This window comes from Cricetulus griseus, chromosome 3, assembly GCF_003668045.3.
Source record: "Cricetulus griseus strain 17A/GY chromosome 3, alternate assembly CriGri-PICRH-1.0, whole genome shotgun sequence".
Classification (NCBI taxonomy): domain Eukaryota; kingdom Metazoa; phylum Chordata; class Mammalia; order Rodentia; family Cricetidae; genus Cricetulus; species Cricetulus griseus.
The window spans coordinates 68,807,913-68,818,782 of record NC_048596.1 but is presented as its reverse complement, the minus strand read 5'-3'; the positions used below and the strand labels follow the sequence as shown (position 1 = coordinate 68,818,782).

Genomic DNA, 10,870 nt, shown 5'->3' with positions numbered 1-10,870 from the left:
CCAGGGGTCATGTGCCTTTTTCAGGCTGGCTCGCTCAATCCCCTCACTCCCGCCAGCCTTTCTCTGCTGCTCTGTCCAAGGTATTTGGATAAATGAGAACAAAGGAAAGAAAACACCCTGAGCTGCCAGCCCTCCCCTTTGGGACCAGCCAAGCCATGCAGGCATGCTCCTGGGTGTCTCTTGAATTACAGACAAAACAACAGTGAGAGCCTGCTACAGAGTTACTACTGGAGTGGATTTCATTTGCACAGTCTGGGGTAAATCTCAAGTGTCTGAGAGGGTCATCAAGCACGCTGCCGCCTTTTTCGTCCCCGCAGTTTCAGGCGCCTGGCGGGTAGGCTGACAGGCTGCTTCCCAAATGTCTCCATGATTTCTCTTATCCTAGCCAGGTTTGTCTTGCTGAGTGTGAAGTCACACCGAGTGGCTCCCATGTCGTAGCCAACCATGCAGTTCTTGGTTGAAGTGACAAAGCCCTCTGCTTTTGCGGTGACCACATATTCCCCAGGGTTCAGTAGGCGCCAGTAATCCCCATCGCTGGCTGGGAAAAGAAAGCAGGCAACCTCAGAACAGATCTGTTCCAGCAGAAGTATTCTCAGTCCTGTTGCATGACCAGCCTAGTAGAGAGGGCCCTGAGCTCCTGTGATCAAGTGCTTACTGCGCTAGGGAAGCCAAGATGCTCTGGCAGCTGCCTTAATGTTTCAACAGGAAGGGACAGAGGGTGTAGGCTTTTCCCATAGTTCAAGAGCAGAGTTGGAGATGAGATCTCCAACAGTTTTTCCTCTTTAACAATACAGGTCATTCGTTATAAATGTGATCTCACAAACATTATGCCTTTGCCACAAAAAACAAACAAACAACAAACAAACAAACAAAAAACGGCATCTTGCAAAAAGTCAGCAGCTCACAGCTTCCTGGCTTCTCTGCATAGCTATGAATACAGAGGAATTATTTCTAAAAGAGGAGGCGTCTCAGCTTCTAACACGTTCAGGAACAGACTGCCCAGGAGATGGCCCTGGTGCCTGCACAGGACTCCAGCCCTCATGATGTGGCCATGAATAGAGAAACTTGGGAGCCTCAGGAACAGTGACACACACACTCAAGGCAAGGTAGGGACTCAACAAAGCACGGAAAGGCCCATGAAAACTAGCAGGCTGCAGGCAGGGCTGGGGAAGAGCCCTGATACCCAGTTCTATCACTGGTCACTTAGCTAGTTCCTTCCTTAGCTTCCTGTGGATCAGAACAGCCTTAGGCAATGGTGGACTCTGGGGCTTAATTAATTCTCCATTGAGACCAATTAAGTTCACTTTCTCATTTGAGCATGCGTGCTGGCTTCTTATCTACCCATTTTCTTTCACCCACTTGACCCACCTGGCCATACTCAAAGGAGTGATGCGGAGATTCAGTTACAGATGGGTTACATGCTAAGACGTGGGCTCTAAATGATGTCATATCTCCACACTGAAGCTATGACAAGAGCAGGGAGCCACTCCCACTTTCAAAGACACTGTCTTTTAGAAGGAAAGTTGAGAGGGTGGAGGACATGTGAGGGACACAGCTTACTCAACATGGCTTAATGAACTCAAGGATGCAGAGATCCTTAAAAGGAGAATTACATGCCAGGCTGACTGGTCAACATTACACCCAAGATAGGTAAAACATCCCTATCTCCATACCTACATATCTGCGTATGTACTGAACCCAGATCTCTGCATGCCAGACAAGCTCTACCACTGAGCTGTACCCTAAAGCTATGAAGGGTCTCCTATTTAGTAGAAAACCTGCATTACCACTAAAGAAAGACACAGGCAAGACCTGAGGACCTTTGGGGAGCATTCTCTCTCTCTCTCTGTCTCTCTCTCTCTCTCTCTCTCTCTCTCTCTTCTGTGTGTGTGTGTGTGTGTGTGTGTGTGTGTGTGTGTGTGTGTGTGTGCGCATGGTTGAGCCTGAGTTGTGGTCTCTTGCTACAGCTGGAGCTCACTAGTTTGACTATTCTATCTACTCAGCTTACCCCAGGAATCCCCTGTCTCTTATTCCTGAGCATTAGGATTACAGGAGACCCACTAACCTAGCCCAGCATTTACATGGATGCTGGAATGCAGACTCTGGTCCCAGTGCTTGTGTGGCAAGTGTTTTATCCACTGAACCATCTCTGCCCACTTTCTTGACTCTGAACAGACACTTTGTGATTCTGTTCTTACCCTTTGGCATGGTACCCCCTGTTTTTCTAAGAGAGCTAGCCTGTATTCCTCCCTTAGTGAAGGATCTTCTCCTTGCCTTTTTTGCCTGTCTCTGTATCTTCCTGTTGCATTTCTTTCTTGGTACCTGTTGTCATCTGTAATATTTTTATTCTCCCTAACAATTAATTGAAGGTCTCCTCCACCAGAAAGCATACTCAGTGGTCAGGGACATGTTTGCTGTTTGTGGCAGTAATTCCTGGCACACACTCAGTGCCCAATAAGCCAAGCTAAAGGAAAGAAGGAAATGATGATGATCATGTCCACTTCACAGAGTCAGAACAGGAGGTAATGGTCCTGTAACTGAGAAGTTTCCACTTCTGAAAGATCTGCCACACATTGAGTTCTTCTGCCCCATTAACAATTGAACTAGTATTCTGGAGTAAACACTCCATGTAGCCACCATGCAAGGTTAAAACCATGGATGCTGCTTGTCACTTACAGGGTGAAAGGGGCACCCCAAGCCTAATGAATGTTCCTTCATTAGCCGCTCAAATTGGTGTCTTCTAAGTAATGAACAGCATATGAAATTCTAACCTAAATGTGCTTTCAAAACAAACAAACAAACAAACAAAATCCCATCTTTTTTCTTTCTTTCTTTCTTTCGCGGGAGGAGGAGTTGTTCGAGACAGGATTTCTCTGTGTAGTTCTGGCTGTCCTGGAACTCACTTTGTGGACCAGGCTGGCTGTGAACTCACAGAGATCTGCCTGCCTCTGCCTCCCAAGTGCTGGGATTAAAGGCATGTGCCACCACTGCCAGGCTAAAAAAAAAAAAAAAAAAATCTCTTTCTAGCTCCTTGTCTGTGGGATTCTGCTTAATGCATCTGTTTACATTATGCAAACTTCCCCTGAAATGAAACTTGCCGGATTATATAAGCCTCAGACAAAAATCAAGGCAGCCTCAGCACTTCTGGGGAGCATGGAAGGATGCTCATAAAGTGCCGTGTGTGGAATATGGACGGCATCTGCCCAGAGCACGTGCTGGGAGATTATTTATAGGAGGAAGTGAAGGGGGTGAGATGCATGTCCCATTAGCTCCTCCAAACTGCTTGATTACAGGGCTTGAAATTTGGAGCCCATTAAGCAAAGCATTCTCATGTAGGCTTAGAGTGCCCCAGGGCCTTTTTACCTCCTGCTGTGTAGAGCCCCTGTGTTTTCCTACATTGCCCAAGAGGCACTAAATAGCATAAGGAATGGCCAGGGCTCCTTTAAGAAGTACTCTCTGAAAGGAAATTTAAGCAATATTTAAAACACATTTCCTACATAGAACTAGAACAAATGGCCCCCTCTTTAATTCATAAAGACCATTATCATCCTGCTTCATCTCTAGCAAATTATGGGGACTTGGTCCATGTCTATTGAACTGATGGATGAATGAATGAATGAATGAATGAATGAATGACTATATGGGTTCATAAGGAGCTACTGGGTACAGATTTCCATGCAATACTGGGTGAAACCTTAGGGTCAATGGCTGTAGTATCTAGGGACAAATGGTAGAAATCCTGTAGAGTGAAGAAGCACTTGCTGACTAAGGGGATAGAACAATGGTACCACACATCGGTCCCTAACTTCTCCAAAGCTCCTGTTGCAACTAGAGTTTTGATAGTTGCTCCAAACTATCCTAGGGAAGGGGCAAGGAGAAGCCAGGAAGCTCAACCTGAAAAACCCCATTTGCAGGAGTCTCTTGGGCAGCTGGGAGGAGAAGAGGGTGATTCAGTCCTGAATAAGAAGTTTCTGTATGAGTGCCCTGTGCTAACCAACTGTGCCACCAGCATTCTGGTGAATAAGTTTCTGGAACTCCAATCATGATTGAAACCCAAGCAACACACTGCAAGGAGCAGGTATTTCTTACTGAAGCAGTTTATCCAGATTCTCAGATACCTGTCCGGATGTCATGGTTAACACCTTCCACAGAGATGACAGCATTTGGGATACCTTTTCCATGTAAATCTCTCACTATGCCTTTGATGCCCCGATGAACCTGCAGCAAACATGAGACACAGTGAGTCACCAGCCAGCTCTAGACACCAACAACACAAGGAAGAAGGCAGTGTAGGTAACATCAGCCCAGAACATTCCAAATACAACATCTACCTCAATATACACCTGTCTCCGCATGGACTTAGTAAAATGTTTTGTAGCCCATGAGCCAGAAAGTTTCTCACTAAAATTAAAATCTTCCAGAGTTAAAAACATATTAGGGTCTGAGAGTTTCATTAAAATATACTAGGGCTAGGGACGTAGTACAGATATGGAATGCCTGAAGTCCTGGGTTCCCGTCCTAAGCAATGAAACACACAAAGTAAAATTTCTCTGGAAACTAGAATTTAATTTTACTTTTAATTAATTTATTTTATTTTGAGACAGGGTCTCATCATGTAGCTCCATTTGGCCTGCAATATTGCTATAGAAACTCGATTGGCCTTGGACTCAAGACATCCTCCTGCTTCTGCCTCCCAAGTGCTGGGATTAAAGTCTTACACCACAAGCTTGAAAAGTAATTTAATTTTTATCAAGCATGCTTATTTGGGCTTTCCTGGGTTCCATGGACTTAATATCATAGGAGTTAGAGACATAGAAACCAGAGGCCATCATAAAATGACTGCTTAGAAAGCCAGGAGGTAGTGGTGCATGCCAGCACTCAGGAGGCAGAGGCAGGCGGATCTCTGAATTCGAGGCCAGCCTGGCCTACAGAGTGAGTTCTAGGACAGTCAGGGTTATTACACAGGAAAAACGTTGTGAAAAAAAAACAAGAAAGAAAAAGACTGCTTTGTCTAGAGCCCATCTACTAACTAACCATGTCATACAGCACACACCATAACCATGTCATACAACACACCAACTAGAACCTGTGTCTCAGTCTTCCTGTCTGTAGGATAATGCAACAATCTACAATAGCTCAGCAACTTCCCAATAATATTCTGGGCATGCTATCTACGGGGGGCAACTTTGGCTAATTCAGGCTACAGCTTCAAAACCACTGTTTCCACAGTCAAGGCCTTCCCTCCTTTTCTTGTATAAAGGAAGCTGAGCCTTTCCCATGAGGTTCTAGGGCTGAGGCAGAAGGTGGACTCACAGCTTCCTGAGAGGAAGAAACTGGCTCCTACCCTCTGTGCCAGGAACCCTACTAGGACCCTTGCAGAGCAGGCTTGGCTGTAAAATCCAGATGCCAGCTACAGTCATCTGTGCAGGGGTGAAGCCACAGCACCGGGAAACTGGTACCCAAGCATTGGCAGCAAGCATCATCTGACCCTCCCATGATTGTGATTCTCATACCCACAACCCATTTCTTAGCTAGTTCCTCTCCTCCCAACCACAGACCCAGCATACCTGTTCCATGAACACAATCAGAGACTCCCGGTTGTTCTCCCATTCCTCGGGCAGCTCACTCTCATGGGGGTATTTATCACAGCCCACATAGATGGACAACTCAAAGCAGTTTGTGTGGAGGTAGCTGAAATCATTCAGACCTGGCAAGCCAATCAGACATTTTAACTCACTTAAGCGTCAAGTTGCATGGAGAGGTGGCAAGAATGTTCGAGAACATTTAGAAGTCTTCAACTGAACATGGAGGCAATAAAAATCCACCATAGATAAACACAGGAAAGCAAATGTGCCTGGGAAGGCATCATCAATTACCACAATGGATTAAGTGTTTAATTCACTGCATTTGGCAGTTATACAGGTCTCAGATGAGAGCTTGAATAGTTCCCTGTTTCAATTCATTAAGACAGCTTTCGGAGCCATAACCTCTGTCCTGTCTCATGGTCTTCTCTATGTTTCTGTCTTCATGCACCTCTCCTGGGTATGTCCATAAGCTGTGTCCTACAGGTCACTGCATCCTCCCCACAAGCTCGGCCATAGCTTGATCTCACAAATAAGACAGAGGCTCTGATCCAGGATCCCTGTGTCTACAAAAGGCCATGGTCTAGGTTAGAGTCATTGCTCTTGTCACCAATAGTGTGGTTGTTTGGTGGCTGTCTGGCTATACCACCCACCCAGTGAGTCTCAAAGCAGCAGACCCACATTCTGGTGTGCAGATGGGAAGTGGCCAGCCTGGAGTATGGCTGTCCCCATATGAGCTCCCTGGGGCTACTGTTACATAAGGCCACACCCTGGCTTAAAGCAGACACTCATTCCCATGGACTGAGAGGCCAGAACTCCTCAGGCGTGTGTATTCTGCAAAGCCTTGTGGGAGCACCCTTCCTGATGGCTCAACTTTTGCTAGCCCAGGCATTTCTTATGTCAATAGCTTGACTCTACAGTCTTCTGTAATTGCTTTTTCCCCTTTGGATCCATTTAAGGGCATTTCTCACTGGTGCAGGGCACATCCAGGTACAGAGAAAGCACATCTCTAGGCCCTTAATTACATCTTCTCAGACTGTCTTCCCAGTAAAGTAACAGTTACAGGTACAAAGTAGTTACAAAACAGACATGTTGCTTTGGGGAGTCTTTCTCAAGTCACTACACTGCCCAGTATTTGTAAAACAAACTAATTATTATCACAAGGGTCACATAGCATAAAGTAGCCCAACTCTTAGGGTGGGTGGAGTACTGGGAATTGGGCCCAAGGCAGTATCCATGCTCAGCACTGAGCCCTCTCTCGAGCTTCCTCCTCCCTCGCCCCTCGAAGCATCTCCACCTTTGAACAGGAGGTGTCTAGCAAGTACAAGCTCTACATCAGTAGGGAAAGCACATTTTCTGGGGAAGATTCTCCTCTAAGGAGCCCCCTGCTCTCTGAGGTCAGTTGGAGACAATGAAAGCTGGGGCATAAGGCTCTGTGTGAACAGAGGAACATGTGTTCCCTAAGGGCTTCCCAGCTCAGTCTTCATATGGCCTTCTCCCCCCCCCCAAAGGAAGGGCCTTTTGCTTTAAAGTAAGACTTTGGGGTATCAACCCACTGTCCTACCCTGAGAACAGTACCAAACCTTTTGCAGCTAGCTTAGCTCTCTCCACTTGAGTCCAGAATACAGGCACTTGAATTTCAGCAACTGTGACCTCTCAGGATAAAGCATTGAAGAGTAAACCAGGAATTAAAGGGACATGATGGGATTGTATTAAAGGAGTCCTTTACAAGGACAGGCCAACTCCAGGGTGGGTCATCTATCAACCTACAGCGAGGGATTACTGAGGGCATCCGGGGCCTAGTTAGCCCAGGTCTTGACTCTTAGAAGGGATGGAGGGATGGGCTTCCTTTGAACATAAAGGTGTCATTAGCCTCACATCCTTAGGTTCTGCTAGTACTAAAATAATTGTGATAATTGTGGATCTCTTTTTTTTTTCCCCAAGAAGCATTTTTGAAACACTGGAAGCCTATGTATGACATTCTGGAAGCCTAAGACATACTGGTAAAAATGATGAGAAATTTCAGCCTGGAGCAGCTTGGCCCCGCCCATCTGTTACTGACATTATGCCCTTCAAGTGAGGCCTTGCTCAAAGTGTTCCACACAGAAGGGCTTCGACTGTGAAAGATGTTAAAGATGACTTCCTGTGGACCAGGATCTGCCACACAGCCTGATAGTCCTTGCAAACCTTCAGTCCTGGCAAGAAGCATCCTTTGCAAAAATGTCTGTGACTGAAGTCATTCCTATTGCCCGTGATACCCGCCCTCCTTGTGACCGACAGTACACGTCTACATCTAAGAAGAGAGTGCCCCAAGTCACTTTGGAGTTCAAAAGCATAGGCTGTCCATTCTGGATGCTTTGAAACGCATCAAGCCTCGCTTATAACTGCCCCTCCCAATTCCCACACACTCACTGATGCTTGTGGTGAGGGATAATGAGTGAGAAAGAGCAGAGCAGAGAGACTGAGGGGAAGGGAGGAAACTAGCGATCAGACTTCTTTAATCTACAAAGAGAGGAATCTGCAGAGTCCATCACAGAAGATGGGAAAGACTCAAGCTAGCACATGGCTTTGCCACAAAGTCCCAGAAATAAGGGCAAGCAGAATTGGGTAAGTAAAACATCCAATGCTGCCTAAACCAGCATATAGCAGCCTGCTTCCCAAGATGTCACTATTGACCAGACACTGTGAAAGTCAACAGTGTCTGTTTGAAACTTAGTCACAGTAGAATAAATAAATAAATAACAGATTTTACTTAGAGACTTTTGTAGGTATATCTTTAAGACTAAACTTGATTTTTTTGAAATTGCATTTTTTATCAATAGGAAATGTTCCCAGTAAATGCAAACCAGTGTTTCTTTTGTAATGTTCACAGTGCAAAGTCATTGCAGAGAAAGAATTATCTCCACTTGGATTGTTGTCAAGACAAAAATGGCATCCTTTCTGATATGTTTTGAAGTGACTATGGGAACAAATATTTCTGTTTTTGTTTTCTTTTCCAAGAAAGGAACATACTTGAAAAGTATATGAAGACCGAATTTATAGTAAAGTAACATACTAACAAAATTAACTAGTATGTGGAATGGAGGGATAGGCTCAGAACATCATAGGGTCTTCTAACTCCCTTTGAAGTTGTCGTGGTAAAATATTCTGACAAAAAGCAACTGTGAAAGTACTATCTGGCTTATAATTCCAAGTCACAGTCCAACAGAGCCGAGAGTTTGGAATAACTAGTCATATCCACAGTCAAGAGCAGAGGGAAATAAATGCATATGCATGCCTATCTACTTGCTCATCTATGTTCAACTCAAATTTCTCCACTTTTATTTAGTTCAGAGACATCTACCTAGGGGATGGTGCAGCCTGCAGTGGGCTGGGCCTTCCACATCCACTAACAATCCATCCCCAAAACATGCCCACAGACCAATCCAATATAGGCAATCCCTACATTGCTCTCCTCCCAGATGACTTTAAGTTGTGTCAAGTTGACAATTAGAGCTAACCATTATACAGGGATTTCATGGTAAGCATGCCTGAGAGAGGGGAGGCCACTAGGGAAGGCACCTTAGGCTGAGTGTTTCTGATCAGCCAGACATGAATTCCATCCACAGACAATGCTTGTGTGATCCTACCATATCCCAGAGGGAAAGAAATATCACCACCACATTTTCATGCACAATTTTCTAATAGAAAAGTGTAGGGATTCAGAGAAAAATCATCCAGGGACATATATTATCTGAATGATAAAGCCAGATTTGAATTATTGTACATGAAAGATTTCTCATTTCCATTGTCGCATTAACACTCCCCACAATATCAAGAAAAGAAGTGATTTGTATTTTGCTGGGACCTTGGACCCCTGTGGGTGACCTTAAGGAATATGCTATTCTTGTCCCTTGCAAATCTTGACATATGAACCACAGGGCTCTCTGACTGCTGCCAAGTGATTTGGGAGTCCCTTGGGGAAGCCTCTCCAGGCCCATGAAACCATGCTTCACATTCCTGCTATAACGGCCTGCACCCTCAATTGAGAGTCAACATACCCTCTACCACACCCCCCCCCAACACACACACCACAAACACACAGTTGCTTTTTGTATTTTTGTCACAGCAACAGGAAAGGGAAACAGGAAAATCCATGGTCATTGGGGACATTACACTAGACTAGAAGATCTAAGACTTACTTCCAGCCACCGTGTGCCAGGAAGCCCCATTGACAGTGCCATCTTCCTTCTGAAAGTCTTCTGTGTGGCACACTCGCCTCCTGGCATCTGTCATGAGGCGGTGAGTGGAGGCATAGGAGTATGCCAGCCAGCGGAACACGTGATCATCAGGTGTTGGGGTGTGCTCCTGCGTCTTCCACAGGGACCGCACCATGTCATAGGGGTATGCCACCACTAGCTCACCCCCCTGTAGGTTGCCTCCCAGCACAAAGGGGATCTTCTCCATCCAGGCAATGACAGCTCTGGTCTCCATGGCCACCTGGAAGTATACAAATTTAACAAAGAGAAGGAAATTGCCTCACTGCCCTAGCTTTCAAAAAAAGGAAATGTTGAAAAATGAGGAATTTCATGCAATAGTCTTAGCAACATTTTGAATCTTAAACTGTGTCCTGAGAAAACTGGACCTTTTTTAGTAGCAATGAATGAAAAAGGGAAGGCCAGGGAAATGTCCAGTTTCCACAGCAGTATATTCTAGTAAATACTGGAGGGGTTAAAGGAATATTATTCTGTAATTCCAGTGAACTGCTGGGTTAGGAGTGTTTACCCACAACTACAGACAACATGAGAAAGACACAACACACAACCAGTAGCATGTCTCCAGATGACAGGCACACACCCCAAACCCACAGACCTGAATAGCACCAGACCTCTAGTTCAGGCATCAGCTGAGTTTTCCTGCAAAGGGCCAGATGGTGAATATTTGGGGCTTTGTGGGCCAGGCGGGCTCTCTCACAGCTACCCAACTATATTCCTGTAGCAAAGAAACACCATGGACAAAATGCAAATGTGTGCCAATCGACGCCACTTGGGAAAGCAGTCCTGTGTGGGTTGTAGTTTGTGGACTGCTGCTCTGTCTAGTCTAAGTTGGTTTCCATAAAATGGAAAAGGATGTACACACATCACAAGAACACAGCTCTGGCTCCCAGAGGCAGTAAATGTAGCTGTTCATGAACAGCCAAGGGTGACATGAGGAAGCAGGCAAGACAGGGGAGGACTAGGAAATAATGGAGAGGAGCCTGTTAAAAGGGAAGTATAAGGACTAAAAAACAATAGAAAGGAATGGGCTCC

General features: G+C 45.5%; 1 protein-coding gene across 1 annotated transcript in view; it reads right to left on the bottom strand.

Annotated features, from left to right (window-relative positions):
• Positions 1 to 284: 284 nt before the first annotated feature.
• Positions 285 to 10,870, bottom strand: part of Cpxm2 (carboxypeptidase X, M14 family member 2) — a 106,469-nt gene continuing 95,883 nt past the window's right edge. The window contains exons 11-14 of the mRNA XM_027409149.2: positions 9,764 to 10,061; positions 5,568 to 5,707; positions 4,119 to 4,218; positions 285 to 538 (exon numbers count right to left, since the gene is read on the bottom strand). Coding sequence (XP_027264950.1) covers positions 285 to 538; positions 4,119 to 4,218; positions 5,568 to 5,707; positions 9,764 to 10,061 — 792 coding nt within the window. The remainder of the gene's footprint in view (positions 539 to 4,118; positions 4,219 to 5,567; positions 5,708 to 9,763; positions 10,062 to 10,870) is intronic.